The sequence below is a fragment of the Pleurodeles waltl genome, chromosome 12 (genome assembly GCF_031143425.1).
Source record: "Pleurodeles waltl isolate 20211129_DDA chromosome 12, aPleWal1.hap1.20221129, whole genome shotgun sequence".
Classification (NCBI taxonomy): Eukaryota; Metazoa; Chordata; class Amphibia; order Caudata; family Salamandridae; genus Pleurodeles; species Pleurodeles waltl.
This window is the reverse complement of record NC_090451.1, coordinates 530926742-530947703: the sequence shown is the minus strand read 5'-3', so window position 1 is coordinate 530947703 and position 20962 is coordinate 530926742. Positions and strand designations below refer to the sequence as shown.

At 45.2% G+C, this 20962-nt stretch overlaps 1 protein-coding gene across 2 annotated transcripts in view; it reads left to right on the top strand.

The window, feature by feature from the left end:
- The window catches only part of IL34 (interleukin 34), a 458594-nt gene that overhangs the window by 307319 nt on the left and 130313 nt on the right, over positions 1-20962 (top strand). For both annotated transcript variants that reach the window (XR_011199931.1, XM_069217498.1), the window contains exon 4: positions 4277-4450. Coding sequence is in view for 1 of the 2 variants with exons in the window: in XM_069217498.1 (XP_069073599.1) it covers positions 4277-4450 (174 nt within the window). In the remaining variant the exon portion in view is untranslated. The remainder of the gene's footprint in view (positions 1-4276; positions 4451-20962) is intronic.

The window sequence follows — 20962 nt, the reverse complement described above, 5'->3', positions numbered from 1 at the left end:
GTGTAGAGTGCAGTAACTGACAGTAGAGTGGTGCAGAGTAGATTGCAGTGATGAAGAGTGCAGTTGCGTAGAGTGGAGTAGACTGGTGTAGAATGCAGTGATTTTGGGCAGATTATTTCAGAGTAGAGTGAAGTGGCATAGAGTGGTGTGGTGCAGGGTAGAATTAAGTAGTGTGAGGTAGAGTCCAGAGACATAGAGTAGAGTGCAGTAAAGTGCAGTGGCATAGAATAGAATGGTGTAGAGTGCAGTGTCATTGAGTGCAGTGGTGCAACTTAGATTAGAGTGGCGTAGAGTGGAATGATGCAGAGTAGAGTGTAGTGGCATAGAATGCATGCCGTAGAGTGCAGTAGAGTGGTGTAGAGTTGAGTGGTGTAGAGTAGAGCACAATGGCATAGAGTGCTGTGATGAAGAGTACAGTGTTGTTGAGGTTAGTGGCAGGATGCAGTTTTGCAGAATAGAGTGCAGTGGCATACAGTGCATTGGTTTTTAGCAGAGTGGTGCAGTGGCAAATAATGCAGTGGTGCATAGTAGAGTGGGGTAGAATGCACTGCCATAGAGTAGGGTGGTGTAGAGTAGAGAGGCGTCAAGTAAAGTGGTGTAGACTGCAGTGTCATTGTGCAGTGGCGCATAGTAGATTAGAGTGGTGTAGAGTGGACTGGCATAAGTGTAGAGTGCAGTAGAGTGGCACTGATTAGAGCAGAGTGCAGTGGCATAGAGTGCAATGGTGCAGAGCAGAGTGACGTAGAGTTTAGTAGCAGAGAGTGCACAGTTGCATAGTACGGTGTTGTACAGTGTAGTGGTGTAGAGTAGAGTATCGTAGAGTTCATTAGTGTAGAGCGCAGTGGCATAGACTAGTGCAAAGTAAAGTGAAAGTGAGGTAGAGTGCAGTGGTGTCAGTGTTACAGAGTAGAGTATTGTGGCGTACAGTGCAGTTGTGCAGAGCAGATTGGTGTAGAGTGAAGTGGCATAGTGTATTGGTTTTGAGTAAAGTGGTGTACAGTGCACTGGTGTATGGTACAACGGCATAGAATACGATGGCACAGAATGCAGTGGGGTAGTGGAGTGGAGAGGCACAGGGTAGATTTCAGTAGTGTAGAGTGGAATGGCCCAGAATTAAATGGAGTGGCATAGAGTGCAATGGCGTAGAGTAAATTGCTTCAGAGTAGAATGAAGTATCATAGAGCCAATCAATCAATCAGTTTTTGTGAAGCGCGGCTACTCACCCGTGAGGGTCTCAAGGCGCTGTGGGGAAGGGGCCTCATCCAAAGAGCCACGTCTTGAGGTTCTTCCTGAAGATGGTGAGTGATGGGCTTTGTCTGAGGTGTAGGGGTGCTGAGTGCACTGGTGCAGAGTAGATTAGAGTGGCTTGGAGTGGTTTGGCATAGAGTGCAGTGGATAAGAGTGCCATGTGCACAGTAGAGTACTTTGGGTAGAGTACACTGACATAATGCAGAGTGGGTAAGAGTATAGAAGCACTGAGTGAAGTGGTGCAGTGTAGACTGCAGTGATGCAGTGTGGAGTGGCGTAGCATGGAGTGGGGCAGAGTAGAGTGAAGTGGCGTGGAGTGGTGGAGAGTAGAGTGGAGTGGGGTAAAGTAGAGTATGCATGGTGTGACAGACACACATCTTCAATTTAAATGGCCATTACAATTGCACAGACATACAGTTTTACTGATAAAAGTATACAGCACACAGTAAATAATGTATGAAAATGTCATCACCTAGTGCTTTGATTCGTTTTGATCGTATTAAGAAATTCCATCACACTTAAGAATTACCAATAAATGCACTTCATTTGTTTTTTCCATATTGTGAAATATCTGCACAGTTCATTTACACATTTAAATCTTGTTTTGTGCTAGTAAAATAAATTGTGTAGCACACCCGTATAGCATCGTCACACAAATCCTCTCAGTCAGAGAAAGAAAAGTAAACACCAACTTCCCTGGAAGACAGAGCCTGACATTCGACCTCTGTCTTTGAATGCACAACACATGTGACAAGAAAAGAACAATATTTAAAGGTATGTTTACCGAAATTCAGTACTGGAGGAAGAATGCAGTTGACAGGGTTTAGGGTAGAGACGTACTCAAGCTGGACAGCCTAAAACAAATAAAGCCAGCAAAACAAAGTAAGCAAATGTGAATTACAAACCACAAAACCAATTGTAACCAATGTGTGAGATACATTCCCAGGGAAGCTTTTCGAATGTTCCCAATAAGTAGTTATCAAACCAGACAGCTGCTCTGTCTGTTAGGTTTGGCCTAAACATGGCTTCAGGGGAGTTTACGGTTTTACACATTCCCAATAAATGTTTTGTTGGTTAAGTAGCTGGCTCTCCAAAAGTTGGGTTTGCTGTGTCTGTGGTGTTTCACTGGCATCGACAGCACTCTAGACATGGGTGTACGCACCCTCCTTCACCCCAATGTTGGATCTTAGCTAGGTTCCTAAATAACCTGATTTAAGCCACAAGTTTTTCATCTAGTTCACTTCTTCATGTACAGCACTCCATGTTCGAGGTGCTCCAGGTGACCCACCGTCCTTACAACTTACACTGTATGCGGGACAAACATAAGGTAAACAAGCATTTGCAATGCAACAGGTCTCACGTTTGCTCATGTTAGAGCTGATCGCGATGTAAACTCCTAACCCGACTTTTCACCTATCGGGCAAAAGTGCATTTATGTACATAACCCAAAAAAGTGAAATTAATTATATAAAGCGCTCGACTTCTGCCAAGCGAGATCGCGCTAGTAAATGAGAGAAAAAGAAGTCCACGAGCCCGATGGACACCAGCAAGCCTCGCATGTTTTCTGTACTTGGTAGCTGCGCACGAGGAGAGCTAGCCCCCGGAAAAGGCATGACGTATGCATGCCTTCGACTAATGAAAGCAAGCAGATTTTATTAGGCAAGCCCACAAACCAATAAAAAACACTGACGTGACGTTGACAGGGCTCCGAGCCCTTTTCTAAACACTAAAGCATCTTGCTGCAAAACGCATGCGCGAGCGCATGCCACGCAGGCTCGACCCTCAAAATAACTGACGTTTCCCACACATTTGTGCAGAGAGTGCATTAACTCAAGCACGCATCCGTATTGGTGGAGAAGGAACATTATCAGGCCACCAGTTACATCGACACACTGCGTACACACACTGTAAAGTACAATTTTACATTTTACAAGGTCACCTTACTCCTGGGCTATCCAAAAGAAGACACACATCTGCAGAGTTAAGCGCTTTTCAGCTTATAACTAAGATAATGCATTGTTGTATTAAATAAAAGCCGCCGGTCGAACACAGTCAGCTTGAAATGTATCTGGTTCTAGCAGAAAAATCACAAAAAAAGTCTGAATACTTGAACACCATTGTGCCTCACTACGAAGTCCAATCTAAGTTTTTGTGCTAGGCACACCCTTAGCTGCACTGCACTCAAAAAGTCGATCAAAAACTTCGTTAAAAAAGGTGCTGCACTATGGAATGCCCTAGTTGTCAGCTACACAATTATGTGCGAATCACCAGGAGAGGGTATTTGGCTCCGCCCACATGTTGGGCGCCAGACGTACATGGTTGATTGGTCAGATGTGGTGTGAATTCACAAACCAAACAGACATTGGCAATGACAATAGGTTTGGCGTATGTAAGATCTATTGCTGTGTCCGTCTTTTTTTATACAGCATGGGCTGCTGTGTAAATTGCCCGAAAGTAAAACAAAAAATATATATATATATATCGTAGCAATTTTTTTTTACTTAGAGCCATGTTATACAGCGGCCTGCGGTGCTTTGCAACAAGTCCTAAAAACATTGACAAAGTCAGTAGATTTCGCATAGGCGAAACATTTTGCTTTAACGATGATTGTTTACGATTGCACTTTTTTGTTTGGAGCGAAGGCATTCATCATCATTATGCTACAAGTTTACTTGATAGTCTTTGAAGTTCCTGTTTCATTTTTGGTCCTGGTGAACTAGGAGGGATCAACTGTAGTATATTTGGATTGCTCACCAGTAATTACTCACACTGAGTACTCAGTTCCTGTCTCTGTCAATATCCCAGTGGCCGAGGTCTGCCTTTGATCGTCTGATGGGTGCTCTGGTAAAGCCAAGGAAGTGCGGGGATGGTTTAATGAATGTCACTGATCGCGCGTTGTCGCAGCTGATAGAGCATAACCCCTGTCCTTGTTTAATGATGTAAACATTTTTGATGCACTTCTTATCACTCTTCCCTGTGATGTTATTGTATGTTGCTTATCTTCTCTCTTGATTCTCTCTTTTTACAGAGGAATTGGAAAGTGAATATGGAAGACCTGCGTCTGTTATGGGGATCAGTGAGTCGAAATGTCCTTCAGAAGATCCTAGCAGTGTTAACTCCAGAAAAGCACCCCTCGTGGAATTTCACTCATGAATTACTGGCCATCATCAATGCTATGGTGGCCGATATGGCTCCGCCACAGGTAACAAAACACTTTTTGAAGTCCCCCTTGTGTATCATAAATGGAGCCTTGCCACAGAAATTATTTTACAATTAGTATTTCTTGGAAATTATTTGTCCACGCAGATATATTTCTATATGTGACCTTAATCGCAAGTGCAGTGGCGTGCTTTTCATACACCCAGAAGCAAGTAACAGTGTAGGTCTGAGTCGTAAGTGGGCTACAGGAAAGGCAGGGGGAGGGTTTCATTAGGTCATCTATTCTGCTTTACACGGGACTGCATTGTTTGCTTTCCTATTTTCCTCCCTTGGATAGTGCAGTGACAGAGTAGTAGGAAGTTTATACCCAAAAACATGCCCACATGGATCAGTGACATGATCATAGAAAATAAATATTAATTAAGGGACTTCAGACTTCCAGGTGACTCATCTTTCAAAACAATAACTTTGGCCTTATTTTGTTCAATTCTCTTTATTCGACCAAAATCATAATCATAAAAGAAACTATAAAAAAGCACAAAACGCATACAGAATGAAAACTGTTCCCCATGATACAAAGTTATCTTAGCATCGCCAGATGTCGATAAGAAGGAAAGAGAAAAGTTTATTTTTATTCAACAATCATAGCAGTCCTCTGCCTCATGGCCCTTTCAATATACACTGCGGTTAGAAGGTGAAAGATAAAATCTTCTCAGAAAAACATAAAATTTGCAAAAACCCATAAAGTGCAGAGTGCTTTGCATGGAGCAACCATCACAGGGACAAGCAGGTAAATTCTTAAAATAAGGGCCCTGAGCAGGGAAGGCGGCAAGGAAATGACCAGTGCCTAGCCTGAGCCTGACCAACAGGATCCTATGATGCTGATTCCCCACCCACGTTAGGGGTGCCAAGCCAGGGTTCCTGGGAATCTCTGCATATGCTTGTACAGTTTGCTTATTAATCTCTCTCCACATTCCATGGTCCCAGCAATGAGCCAGACATTTACTCTGCAGTTTGGCAGCAAAGCCTGTTTGAAGACTGCCAGGGGTACTGAATAAGTCATCAAGCCAGAGGCTGCAGGTGATATTGTGGATATACTCTATCCAAGGAATTTCCAGGCGGCGGTTCAGTTGCAGGCAATCGGTCAGGATAGCCCTATTAAAAAGGGTCTGATCCTTTGTCCAAATTCCGAGCCACAGTAGCAGGGGCTGCATTTTTATGATGTCTTCAATATAGCCCAGCCCTACCTCTATGCTGCAGACAAAAGAGTTTATGCTAGTGAGAACAGAAAATAACCTTTTAAGGAAGCTTTTCTCTATAGTTTCCAATCCCCCTTGCTCACTGATACCCTATACAAACACTCCATAGGATGCAACAGCACAACACTTGGCCCTATAGATGGCTATAATTTCCTTAACAGGCTTCTGGCCAAGTCTGCTGGCAAAACTGAAAACAGCCTCAACCGCTTTTGAGAAGGTGGCAGCTTCACTAGTCTTCAGAGGTCTCTAAGTGAGATGTTTATTGAAGAGGACACCTAAGTAGGACGAATGTGAGAACCGTACAAACTCTGTCACTATTGAATATAAAAACAGGGTTTTCGTTCTTTTTGGCCCTATAAACCATGACATGAGTTTTTGACTGATTAACCCTCAGATCAAAGCTCGTCCTATAATTGCAAAAGCGGTTCAACAAATGCTGCAACCCGTTAGCTGTTCTGGCTATAAAACTGTATCATCAGCGCAAATTCATGCTAGGACACTGCGGCCACAGACCTGGGGACAATCTGGCCCAGGGTGCACGAACTGATTCTCTAGGCCGTTTATATATTAGGAGAACCAGAACGGATCCATCACAGAGGCCTAGCGCATGCCCCTGGCGAGGCTAAAAGCTGCTGTGGTCTCCCCCGGGCCATATCTCACACTAGCTGTGACGTCATTGTGAATTTGCTTCAGAAAGCTGACTGTGTACTGCTCCACCCCCATATCTGACACAATGCTCCACAATTTAGCTCTTGACAGTGTCAAAAGCAGAGCTTAAATCCATGAATGCCAGATGCAATTTGCCTTTCTTAGAAACGGTGTTCTTGCCAATTAAAAGGTACAAGTTGAGGGCCTGCTCCACCATTCGCAGGCCGGGCTTAAAACCAAACTGAAGCTCATACGCTACGTTATGTTCACCAGCCTATGTCTGCAGCCATTCCAACAAGATTCTCCCTATAACTTTAGCGGTGGAATTAATCAGTGATATTGGGCGATAACAATGTGGATCAATTTTGAAACCATTTTTAAATATGGGGACTATGGTGGTATGGGCCCAAGATTTAGGCGAGTCTGTGGCTAAGAAAACATTAAGAACATTTGTCTGAAGTAGAGCCCGCAACTCGATGTTAGCCTTAAACAGGTCGGAGGGGATCCCATAAGGACCTGTGGCTTTCCCGGATGGACAACTATCTAATGCCATCAAGACCTTGCTAATTTTGATCTCTGGGCCGGCCGGAGATGGTGCCTGTGGCTAGGCAAACAAAAGGTTCTCTAGGGGAGACAAAAACAATCTCTCCCCTGCACCCCCAGGAACAGTGACAGCCCTAACATCGGGGTCCTCCAGGTGTCTGCCATCCAGGTGTCTGGAGAGATCACCATATCGATTCCCAAGTCACTGTTGTTACTAAAGTGATTACGGTTGACTGTCACCCAGAATGCCTTGCTGTCACGCAACTCAAAGGCCTGAAGGAGGGAAGAAAAAGCTTTCTCCCTTATGGTGGCTTTCCTCACTCTCAAGGCATGCCTATTGTATCCCCCTACATTCCCTCACCTCCTAATCTCTAGGGGACTCTTTTAAGGCAGACAGCAGCTGATTATCCACTACTGTGCAATTGGCATCAAACTACTTAACAGGTTTCTCCTTGCCCGAACTTGATCAGGGCTAGGAGCAAGTTGTGCCCAGAACGACAGATCCTGTCAAAGCACTTGATTACCTATTGTCCACCCCCTGCATACAATCATCAAGTAAACAAATTAAAAAATCAGGCAGTGGAGAAGTTACCAAGCTTGTCATGAATGAGGCTACATCCACCGCAGGTCAACTCTTGAGTATCCCTTTATTCTGTGATTAATTGTAGAGGGAAAGGATTGTGCGCAATGGGAACTTTGGCCAGAAAGGAAACATGCAAAGAAAGTGCCAGGAGGCTGCGACCACTAAGCGGCAAATCTGCCAAACTATAATTTGTTGCCCAGTTCCTCGGAGATTGAGAGACGAGGATAACGTCTATTTGGCTGGGAGTCCCCCTCCCTACATAAGTGGGTAGCACAATGGGTTTCAGAGTCAGTGAAAGAGAACAGTAAATGGTATTTTATAATGACTTGATTAAATTCATCCCCAAGCGTACAATGGGAAAAATGAGTAATCAGATCCCCTGCGCTGTCCACCAACCCACAGGCCATAGACGTAGAGAGCTGACAGAATCTCAAATTAAAGTCCCCATGAGCACCCCAACATAGTTCCCGTGTATGTTGCTTATACATTCATCAACATCTTTGAGCAGTGACCTGGGCAGATCTACCTTGGAGGTATCAAACACGTTATTGTACACACTGAGTGAAAGCACTTGGGCTGTTAGACACTACAAAAGTATAAGTTGATAGTATGAAGAATTGAGGTTCAGCCGTGTGTCCTGGGTGGGAAATGTAAGGGAGATGAAGCTTATGAGCCTTCCTTTCGCCCTGCTTGCGGAACAAGGAAGAGCAGGTGTAAAATCTGTTACACATTCATCCATAAACACAGGTTCGGTCAGCCATGTCTCCTGAAGACAAATAACCGCATGCAGTTTAACAAAATTATGACCCGTCATTGCTACTCCAGTTGCTTATAAGACCTGCAACATTCCATGAGGCCATTGAAAAAGTCTGGCCCCCCGATTAGTAAAGTCCACAGCAGGAATTCTACTGGTGACATTCGCTAAGGACGATGTAGCGTCTCTACCCAGCTGAAATGGTCTGATCCCCACTGCAAGAGATGCCCTGCCAGCTGAGTTGACTGAGCAGAGATGATCAAAGCAGGGGGTAGTCAATCCAGCTGGCCCAAATGTGAGATAGGCGCAAACCTGTTGGTGGTAGTGATGGGCTGGCGAGACAGTGGTGGAACATTCAGACCACTTTGTGGCTTGTAAAAAAAAAAACAAGAAGAAGGGTCTCAATGGCTGAAGGGGACGGAATTGCAAAATTTATCTTCGGCAAGATCTCTTTTGCCACCCTTCTGTTTTCAAAATTAATCACTATGTGATTGATAATTTCCGTCAGGCTTCGGTGAATTACGCACCCAAGTAACCCTGCGTACAAGATTGATCTGTCTGTGTGACAGCTCCCGCCCTCCTAGACTGCCGTTAGTCCAGTGGACCACTTTGTTGACTAACTGGTCACGCTTCTCCCTCAAGTCACCTCTCAGCGGGGGCACAGAATGACCACATATGGGGTTGCCTGAGGGGGCAGTTGAAGTGTAGAAATGTTAAAACAAGTCGAGGGCTTCAGGGGCTTCATGGCCCCAATTTAGTCTACCTGGGGTCACGGCTCCCTGTAGTTTGCAACGGCACCTCCAACCTCCCCTCTAACAGGGAGTCCTGCCAGGATCCGTTGGACCCTCCAAAAGAAGTGGCTGCTATGGCTGTGGGGCTGTGATCTGCTGAAAAAGAGCAACAACAGCTCCGCCCAGATCAAACCCACTGGCAGCACACTGGTGGCATGCTGTGCTAAGAGGCCACTCCACAGAACTCTCAGGGCTGCGTCCACTTTCTCCAAACAATCCAATATTGGACCAAGTGCACACATAATGGTAGACACGACCCTCTCGCCGAATTCGCCCAGGCTATCAGAAATACTTAGGGCAGAGTTGCTCAGCAGATGGCTATGAGGGTCAGAGTTAGACTTTGGGGCTGGGTAGGCTATTAAGGAGCCTGAACACTGTCTTTTAGTCTTGGTTCCCCTCTCCACTCTCTTTCTGTTTGCCCCAGTGCCTTTTGACTTCCCTTTTTCCCTGTTGCATGCATTGCTACAAAGTAATGACCCGTTGCAGGGTTCTTTAGCTTCTCGCTGTAGCCTCAAAGGTAATCGAGGAGCTAGTGGGGGGCAGACTGCAAAGGGCCTCCAAAACAGCCGGACACTTCAATAGGCGTGGGGAAGTAACTGTGATGGTTGGAGCAGCTATCACAGTCATAAGAAGAGGCCTAGGGTCTGAGTCCCAGGATGAAGATAGTGACAAAGGCGGCTCTTCAAGTTCTGTCTCCTTGCTGATTACTCCCACTGTGTGTTGTAAGAAACTGATAGAAATTGAGTTTCTAGTTGGCAGTCGTTTGCACCCTGTCCAAGTAGGGACCCTCACTCTAGTTAGAATAAGGGAGATACCCAGCTTAGATAACCTCTGCTCACCCCGTTGGTAGCTTGGCAAGAGCAGTTAGGCTTATCTCAGAAGCAATGTGTAAAGCATTTGCACATAACACATAGTATTACAGTAAAAACACTACAGAAGGACACCACACTAGTTTTAGAAAAATAGTCAATATTTATCTATTTAAAACAAGACCAAGAATTAACTGAAAAATACAGTTCCTTGAAGTTGATAGCTCCGCCTGGGGCTATTACGGCATCCTGAATAACAAATCCAACATTTCAGGTTGACTGCAGCGTCACGGGCCAGCTACGGTGTTTGGAAGACCTGCTAACAGTACCTTGGAAATGCAGGGCATCGTGATCCTCGCGATGAGATCTGGAGTGCGCTGTTGCTGGTGTCGCAAGGCGTTGGTTCCGGAGGTCGGTGAGAGGGCCATCTTGGGCCCTTGTAGTCATAAGCGTGGCAGATCAAACTCCGGGCTGATGACGAAGTCAGGAGCGCTGGCATGGATGGCATTGAGGCTGCGGTGCAAAGTGGGACGATGTGTCGTGCAGTGTCCACAGGTCGGACTGCAGGCAGCTGCTCGTGATGGCATCCTGAGGTCAGGGCTGCAGTGTGAAGCGGGGCAGTGCGACTTGCCGTGTCTACAGGTCACGGTGCAGGCAGTGGCATTGTCGTTGCTGAAGCATTGTTGTCGGTAGGCCCAAGGCAGCGGTGCGGCACGGGGCGGGCTCCATGCAGCACCCAGAGGTCACGGTGCAGGCCGGGGCGCCTGCTGACACGAGTCGATGGCGCTGGCGCCGGTGGACCGGGACTGCGGTGCGGGCCAGGACGGTGCTTCATGTACCTCACGAGCGGTGTCCACAGGCCAAGGTGCAGGCAGCGGTGCCGGTGTCAGCATGGAGTGCCGTCATCGGGGATGCCAAGGCTGCGGTGTGAGCAAGGTGATGCAGAGTGCAGGGCCCACAGGTCACGGTGCAAGCAGCGGCTCGATGACGCATCAGGTGGCGTCGTCAGTGAGACCAGGGTTGCGGTGCAACATGGAACACGACTCCGTGTGGCGTCGCCAGGTCACAGTGCAGTCAGCGGCGTCGTTGACGGCGTCGCAGTGGGTTTTCTTCTGTTGCATCCGTTGACATCCAACAGAAGGCAAGCTCTACTCCAAGCCCTTGGAGAAACTTCACAAGCAGGATACACAGCAAAGTCTATTATTTGCCCTCTTTAAGGCAGAAGCAGCAACTGAAGGCCAGCTTAGCAAAGCACACACAGCAAAGGGGCATTACTCCTCCTCCAGCTCTTCAGCTCTTCTCCTTATCAGTGGTTCCCCTTGATCCAGAATTGTTCTACTTGTCTGGGGTTTTGGGTCCACTACTTATTACCCAGTTCTGCCTTTGAATAAGGCAAACTTCAGAGGAAAGTCTGTATTGTTGACAAGATCCGGCCTTGCCCAGGCCTGGCCGCAGACACACACCAGGGGGTCAGAGACTGCATTGTGTGATGGTAGGCACAGCCCTTTCAGGTGTAAGTGACCACTCCTCCCTTCATTCCATTTTAGCCCAGATGGCCCATCAGGAGACTGTCTAGAGGGAATTCACAGCAGCCCAACTGTCAGTCTGATCCAGACATGGAATACACAAGAAGGCAGTGGCACAGAATGGTTTAAGAAAGAAAATGCCCACTTTCAAAAAGTGACATTTTCAAACAGACAGTTTAAAAAACAACTTTAGAAAAAGATGTGTTTTTAAATTGTGAGTTCACCAAACCCCCAAAAGACCCCAAACTCTAAAACTTCTTTTGCTCCCAAAGGGAAACTGCACTTAAAAGTTATTTAAAGGCATCTCCCATGGTATCCTATGAGAGAGATAGGCCTTGCTATAGTGAAAACCGTATTTGGCAGTATGACACTGTTAGGACATGTAAAACACATCAGTACATGTCCTACCTTCAAAATACACTGCCCATGGGGCTACCTACGGCCTACCGTAGGGGTGCCTTACATGTAGGAAAAGGGAAGGTTTGGGCCTGGCAAGTAGGCGCACTTGCCAGGTTGAATTGTCAGTTTAAAACTGCACACAGAGACACTGTAGTGAAAGGTCTGTGGCATTCACAGGGCTACTCATGTGAGTGGCACACCCAGTGCTGCAGGCCCACTAGTAGCATTTGATTTACAGGCCATGGCCACCTCTGGTGTACTTTACTAGGTAGGGACTTACCAATAAATCAAATATGCCAATCATGGATAAATCAATCACCAGTACAGTTTACATATGGAGCACTTGCACTTTACCACTGATCAGCAGTGGTAAAGTGTGCAGAGACAATAAACCAGAAAAAAACAAGTCCGGCATGCCATAAACACAGGAGATCAGAAGACAAAAAGACAGGGGAAACATGCCAAAAGATGCCAGGTCTAACATAAACCATCTAGGGTGACCCTGAAGTGTATTTTGTGCCAGTAACCCTGCGTTTCCCCTTAGTGTGCTCTAGAACAATGCTTGTATGTGCTGAAAATCCAGCAGCCAGGAGATTAGACAGACTTATTTTTGTGAAAACCAGGTAAGAAAAACAAACTGTTCAGTACCCTTGGATGAGGAAGAAGGAGGGACAGCTCAGCCCAGCCTTTTCTAGCCAGTGACGGACCCGGTCCTGGCCCGGGCACATGCCTAGGCAGGTCCTGCACTGAGGGTGCAAGCGCCCCTTTATGAGGGGCTGTGTGGTCTGTAAAACGGCCCCTTCTTCTTTCTCAGTATAGTCCACAATACTGTGCAGGATGGGATATGGAGTCCCTCCTGTGTTGGCAGGTGTCCTGCGCCACGGCTGCAAGTGCCGCTTTATGAAGGGCTGCATGGTGGAAAACGGGTGCCAGAAGTCCCTCCTCTTTGCTCTGGACAGTCCACAATATGGTGCAGGGTGGGATATGGAGCCCCCCATGATGGCAGGCATCCTGTGCTGTGGATACAAGTCCACTTTATGAAGGGCTGCGTGGCGGCACAACAGGTGCAAGAAGCCCCTCCTCCTTACTCTGGATAGTCCACTATGTGGTGCAGGGTGGGAGGTGGAGTCCCCCCCTGTGTTGGCAGCTACCCTTTGTCCTTACCAAATGCCTGTATCTTCCAAATCAGCTACCCAATCAAAATACACTAAATACACTAAACCAACGGTTCTAAACCTTTTTACTTCTTTGGACCTCCACTGAATCATTACTGGAATCCGGTGACCCCCACTGTGTCATTATTGAAAGCTGGGCTTGCCCGGCCTGAGAAATGTTTGTGGTTTGAGCCTCAAAACAATACATAAAAATACAAAAACAAGTATACACTAAACAAATGCTCAAATATTTAAATATTGTTCACTTTAAAAAAGATTTTCACGTTTTCAATTTTGTTCTTAATATCTTACATACTTTATTCATGTTATTATTTAATTTTGTAAAATAGTCACAGACCTCCTGAGTAGGCCTCACAGACCTGCAGGGATCCTCAGACCACAGGTGAAGAACCACTGCACTAGACTTCACCCTCCCCTTCTTTATCTCTGTCACCTCTAAAAACCCACTTCTCTAGATTGCCCTGACCATCACACTATCCTTTTACCCCTAACAAAAACGGTGTTCTAGTCATGTCTGCCTCTTCCCAGTGTGCCCAACTATGTGTATATCTGGTATACAGACTTTGGAGAACAGGATCCTCCATCACCAATGTCCCATCCGCTGTATTAAAAGTGCACTATAGGCTTTGGCACTTGCAATACGGCGGACAGGATAGCTGCCATTTTTTGACTGAGTATCCAAACCTAAAAAAAAAATACCATCCTCCAGACTCTAATTAAGGCCATATTAAGGCCATAAATAAAGCCCTTGGTGGTTCACCACCTTTCTAATGAATCAGTCCCAATCAGTCATCTTCTGAATAAGAACGGGGTTCCATGCTGGCACCGATCTAGGACTTCCAGCGCTTATTTCCCAACCAATGTAGATCAAAAAGGATCTGAGTATCATGTGCACACATGTAGAAATTCACTTAAATGCCCTCAGGTAATTTGGCTAATGGTTGTATGTATATATTAAACAGCAAAGGTGATAAAATGGAGCCTTGTGGGACACCATACTTAATTGTTTTAGATTCTAATTCAGAAGAAGACAATGTGACAGAAAGGGTTTGGTTCATTAGAAAGGGGGTAACCACTTTAGAAATTGATGGTAACACCCCACTTCCTCAAGACAGCATATCAATAAAGCATGATCAATAGTAACAAATGATGTAGATAAATAGATAAATCGAAAAGTACGAGGACACCTGCCTCATCCCATCTGCTTCCCGTCTAAAATCAACCAACACAGATAGTTAACATCTCTGAGCTGTACCTGACTCTAAAACCTGCTTGCTGGGGATGTGGAATTGATTGTGTTTCTCCAAATGGCTGAAATTGTTTGAAGACTAGTTTTCCAATAAATTTGCGAAGAAGGGTAGCAGTGAACTTGGACGGTAGTTATTAGAGTCTAAAGATGACAATGTAGATTTTTTTCAGTACAGGTTGTACTAGGTTGGCTTTCCAGCTATTAGGGACTACCCCTTCCTTTAGTGATAAATAAAATAAGGAGACTATTTTTGGTAGAAATAACAAAACTATCTTTTTTAGGATTGCCATCGGGCAAGAGTCCTTAGGTGAACCTGAGGGTTTTTGTCTCCTCAATTTTCAGAATTATTTCAGCAGGTAGGATTCCTGAAAGGAAAATAAGGCATTTTTTTAGAAGTATTTTTATTATTTTACCATAGAGCAAACAATGCGTACAAAACATGCGTGGTTCAGTACAATGTGCAAGCATGCAATCCAGTGCTATCATCAAGAATAAGGTAAATCATGGTAGCAACCATGTCTAGATGCCCGAGGTGGGTATCCTCATGACTTCCATAAAAAGGAGGCATTTTTAGTAGTACAGGTTTGCTGTGAGTTTTTGACATCAGCTGTGGCGATCCCAACTGGTATTTTCTTGTTGATAACGAGATCCCCAAGTTTTTTAATCTTTTGATAAAGATGATTAGACAATGTGTTACACATATCCTGTGAAGGAGAGATTGTGTGAATCACTATTTTGGTGTAGTCGAGTACTTCACAATGTTAACAAGCTCTTTGTATGTATTAGCAGATTCAGGAATCCTCCAAGAGAAATATAATTTCTGTGCATAAAATACTGCTATTTTATAGAATCTTCAGACTTCACCATAACTTATTTATGCTTAATGGAAGTAATTCACCCACGATTTCCTTTCTTCTTATCTTACTTGGCGCTTTAAAGTGCTGAATTCTATTTAGAACCAATTATTTTTCTTCTGCATCAAACTTCATCTTCTTTAGTTTCTTCCAAAAAAGCAATTTAATTCTAAAAGAAAGTTAGTAGAAATGTCAAAGAACATATCAATCATGTTACATTGAATGTGGATCAATCATTGTTTCACATATGCTTTGATTTTTCTACAGAGTAAATGTAATTTATAGTTGTCACAGAATACATGTATATATCACATATCACCCATGATATTACATAAGAAAACCCCCATGAGCATTATTCTGTGCCAGGTTATGCTGACACATTTCACAAAGACATGTCCATTTACTTGCGTCTGTCTCTTTCCTCTGACTGCCTCGCTTCATTCTCTCATTCTTTGTCTCCCAAAATATCTTTTTCCATCTTGCTGTTGTCGTATTGTCAACTTTCTCCGGTCTCTTCTCAGGCTTTTTTCCCGAAAATGCCTTGCCTCTCCTCATGTCATGCCCTGTTTTCTCTCATTTTCTGCCTGTCTCTGATATCTGCTAATGTTTTTTTCTCCCTTTCCTATATCACTTGCCTTTCTTTCACTCTGCTGGAGTCACCTCTTAAATGTCTCCTTCTCTCCTGTCTCTCTCACCTGGCTCTCTTGTTCTCTTTCTCTCACTCCACCTCTTTCGCATTGTCTTCTCCTCTTTTCCCTCTCTGGTTCTCTTGTTTCCTATCTTATTCACTCGCTTTCTCTCATTGACCTATCACCTGTTTCTATGGTGTCTTTCTAACCTCTCCCCTCTCTCCTTATTTGTAGCACTCTCTTTTTCTTTCCCTGTCTTTTCATCCATTTATCTCCCTCATTTTCATTCTCTCTCCCTCTCCGTCTTTCTTGCTTCTCTCTCTCCCTCTGTCTCTCTCTCTCTTTCATGGCTTTCATCTCTTTCACAGCTGTCTTACTCGCTGTCTTGTGAGTCTGTTGTTGGATTTCATGATCTCGTTGGATCGCATTCCACGAGACGCGCTGCTCCGCATGCGCTCACGGAATGCGATGGGCTTAACCATCTGAAACGGGTTGGAGGAGAGAAAAGGAAGTGGGCGTGGTTGGCGCTTATGTCGATGTTTATCCTGCTGTTACTCAATAAAAGTATAAATTTACCGGTGCCAGTCAACTTAATATTGGCGACGAGCGTTCCTGTAACAGCAGGACCTCCCACATGTGCGTTACTCAGACAACCACCCTGCTGGCAGAACTTGTCTCAAAGATCCGTGAAGCTGTGGATTCTTTGGACATTTCAACTTTCAGGTACTGTTGACTATTCTCCGTCGGACGGCTATACGAGTTGTAATTGCTGCAGTTTCAAGGTTTATATTTAAGACACTGACAACTGTCACTTGTGCGAGCAAGTCTCATCAACAGTGCATTCCGTCATACACATGCACAGATGTATAGCGGCCATCTTTGAACAGTCTCCATTATAATACTTCAACACTCCTTGCAGGGTCATTTTGGAATGTTCTTCAGTTTCACCTGCGCCTTTTCATTTAAAGTAGCTTACGATGCATTCAACTACGGAGACATGCACACCATTTCCCACATCATCGTTGAGCGTTTTTCAGTTGTCCATCTTACTTTTGTTATATATTACAACAAGTGGGTGCACACACCTCATTCATGAACATACTACACACCGAATAACTTGCATTGAGCTCATTCTGCATTGTTTGTGCGTACAAGCGTTGTTATGCACAGCTAACTTTTTTTTGCACACCTTTTACATATGCAAATTGTGACATATCCACTTCTTGGCAATTGCTCCAGTGATGCGCACACTATACATAGCAAATAGTATAAAATAAGGCAAAATATCATAATTCAACAATCTATTCTAGCACATTTCTTCCAGTTTCTTAATGCTTACATTATTCATTTTGAACTCATTATATTAGGTGAGTTTGTACGTCATCCTTTACGGACATATGAACTACCGCCAACATGCATCAATCACTTGCACCTCCTTCTGCCTTTCTACCTAATTCATCAGCCTCAGTATCTGATTGGGAGCAATGGAAGGTAGGTTTTGAATCGTACCTGGATGCTCTCGAAGGAGAGTCATTCACGCAAAAAAAAATTGCCATTTAAAAACACTGTGTAGGAACAGAAGGAGGTAAAATTTTGAAACATATCCCCAAATAAGTACTACTAATGACAGAAGGCGAAGGAGATGGAGTCGACGAATTTGCTTCAGCAATCAAATCTTTGGATACACGCTTTAAAGCATGTAAAAACGTCACCTTGGAAAGACACAAATTTTACAAAAGAATACAAGGACCAGGATAATCAGCATCCAGTTATATTGGTGTGTTATGTATACTTGCGGTATTTTGCAAATATAATACCTTTGAAGAAGAAGTGATCAGAGACTAGCTAGTAGAAAAAAACTAGCAGTAAAAAAGTGCAGGAAGCACTATTATCCACTCTGAACTTGACGTTACAAAAAGCATGAGAGACAGATACCAGAATGGAGAGCACAGCGTCATACATGAAACAAATGTCACTGTCTGACTCCAATTTCAGTCCCAAATGTTTTAAGTGTTTAAAGCAAGTACAAAAAGAACAAGATACAAGAGACCTTAAAAAATGAGGCTCTCACTTAAACATCTAGAATATCACAGAAGAAACCGCTATCCAAACGTCTAGAGTGCTACAGATGTGGTAGCTCATCTCTTCTAGTTAATGCAAAAGTTTGTCCTGCAACTGACAAAATGTGTGCCAAATTTATAAAGAAAGGACATTTCGTGAGAGTTTGCCGACCAATAGGGAAACAAAATGCATGTGAAATACATAGAATCAAATCTAACAAACCAGAGAAGGGGATTACTTCATCTAGTTAGGAAGACGAAGTGTTCACTATAATAAATTCTATTATGATAATCAGGAGGAGAGCGTGAGAGGGATAACAGGACAAAGAACAAAAAGACCCATTAGTTCCATAAATATAAACTGAGTGAAGGTTAAAGTAATGGCAGACTCGGGCTCTCCCTTTACACTGTTGAGTGAGAAGAAATGGAAAGACATATTTATAAAACAAGGAGAATTAAGAAATTGCACTATTCGACCAATAGGTTACGGTGGAAAACCAATTGAAGTACTAGGAGAATTCGATGCAGAATTAACTTTTAAGGAAAATATAGCTCAGGGCACTGTGTGTGTAGCAAGGGATGATGCATGCTTGTTAGGATGGTTTGATTATGGTGATCTAGGAATATTATTAGTTACCAATAATCCTGATCAGGTAGTGTAGGAAGCTGGCCTGGTGTGTGGTGGGTACTTATGGGACCTACACCTTATACCAGGTCCAGGTATCCCCTCTCAGTGAAGTGTAGACAGTGTCTAGAAGCCAGGCTCTCTAGAGGTAGCTGTGGATGAGCAGCCAAGGCGTTTCTAGGAGACATGCAAAGCTCATACAATACCACTACCGTCACACAAAACTTACACACAAGAAAGAAAACACTTGGTTGTACAAAAATAAAGGTACGCAGTATCAGAAAATACCAGAGAGGCAACCCTCCAATAGGAGGTAAGTAAGCAATCTACGTATATATACACTAATGAACAGTAAGAGGCATAAAAAAGTTAGAAAACAGTGTAAAATAGCAATAAGCAATAGTAGCCCTAGGGGGTGCCCAAACCATATACTAAGAAAGTGGAATTCGAACACAGGGCCCCCACCTAGGTAAGTATATCATGTAGAGGGAAGCTGGGAGTACTTGGAAACCACACAGGTAAGTAATGCAGTAACCCCCCACCCCCCCCGCTAGCGACCGGGAATGCAGGAGTAAAACACTGGATTTTCCCAAAACCACCCAAAGGATGAAAAGAAGACGCCCAGAACAGCCTACAATAATTCAGTGGTGGATTACTGAAGATGGAGACCTGTGGAGAGAGGGGACAAAGTCCAGAAGAGTCTTTGGAGTCCAGAGGGAGTGGGAGATACTACCCACCCAAATGTACCTTTTGGAGTTAGTCGACGAAGAAGGAAGACAGGTCAGCACTGGAGCACAGAAGCTGGAGACGAGTTCCTGAGGCATGCAAAAGGTATTCCACTCTGGAAGCTGGATTGCAGATGGGTGTTGGTAAAGGATTTAAACCAACAAGCCTTGACAAAGGCAAATTCGCGGTTGAAGGAATTGAGGTTCTGCCGGGGACCAGCAAGCCTACGAGGACTCTACCCAGGGAAGCGAGCCACAGGGGACACTCTGCATTGCAGGAGGCCCACAGGAGCAGAGGCAGCACCTACAAGTGTCCCACAGGACAGGGAAACATAAATTGCTAAAGCAGCCCACGCAGCACCACAGAGGTTGCTCCCAAGTCATCGTCGGACCACGCAGAGGACCAGGATTTGCAGCAGGGAGTGCTGGGGGCTGGGCTACATGTCACCTGAAGTTCCCCTTGGAGGAAAAGCAAACAAGCTTTGGCAGCTGCAAAAGACACAGTGCAAGGGGGTGCTGTCTTGCGTGAAGTGGGAAGGACTTACCACCACCAAAAGTGGGACAGCTAGTAGAGAGGACCAAGGGGAAACCTCTGGACCACCACCCGTGATGCAGGACCCACGCCATTCAGGATGAGGGGAAATCCACGCAGCTGGTCGTCGTTGCAGCCAGGTACCTGCGGATGCAGGAGGGGTGATGCCTTCACCCCAAGGGAGATTCCTTCTTCTTCTTGTGCAGGCTGAAGACTAGCAGTCTTCTGAGGATGCACGGCTGAGGAAATGTTGCGAAGCTGGCAGGAAGTCTGGATACCATGTTGCAGAAGAGTCGTCCTCCTGGATCTGCAGCTTGTAGTTTCCTGGAGGGTCCAGTTGCGGTTCCGGAGGCCAGAAGCTGAAGCAGAGGTTGCAGAGGTGTCCCGCTGGAATCTTGCAAGCCGAATCTGAGGACCCACCCCAGAGGAAGACCTTATATAGCCCAGAGAGGGGGCTTGGTCACCTAACCAGGTAACTACCTATCAGAGGGTGCCTCTGACGTCACCTGCCTGGCCTGGCCACTCAGATGCTCCCAGAGTTTCCTGCCAACCTTGCAATCAAGATGGCAGAACCCAGGGACCCTCCGGAGGAGCTCTGAGCACCACCTCTGGGGTGAACCGGTGTAGGCTGGTTTATGCAAGGAGGGCACCAAATGTGCCCTTCAAAGCATTGCCAGTGGCTTGGGGAGGCTAACCCTCCCAAACCTATAACACCTATTTCCAAACGGAGAGGGTGTAACACCACCCTCCCAAAGGAAATCCTTTGTTCTGCCTTCCTGGGCTTGAGCTTCTCAAGCAACAAGAGGCCAGAAACCTGTCTGAGGGGTGGCAGCAGCTGGGCTGCCCGGAAAAACCTTGTAAGACTGATGGTAGCAATGCTGGGGGTCCTCTAAGGCGCTCACAGAGTGCATGGAATCACACTTCCAATACTTGCAACAGTATTGGGGTATGATTCCGACATGTTTGATGCCAGACATGCCCAGGTTCGGAGTTACCATTACGTAGCAGGACATAGGCAGTGACCTATGTCCAGTACACATATAAAATGGTGTCTCCGCACTCACGAAGTCCAGTAAACTGGGACAGGAGTTCATACCCAATTCTGTTCCTTGCACTGTTCATTATCCTAATCATTGCAGCCCACACAACTTATCGCAGATTGCAGTTGTGTTAAATAAAAACAATTGAAACTTTACTGCATCTTCGTTATTGCCTGGGTTTGGGTGAGACATGATATATCTGTGAGAAAGGGGTAATCTCCGTTTAACCACGACACTCTCTCAGATGTCATACTCTCCAGTCCATGCGTGAAGACTGCCACAAATCATCTTTTACTATTTGGGTTTTGGTGAGGTGCTCCTAGTGAGCAGGAAGGGTTGGGATGACAGCTGCAA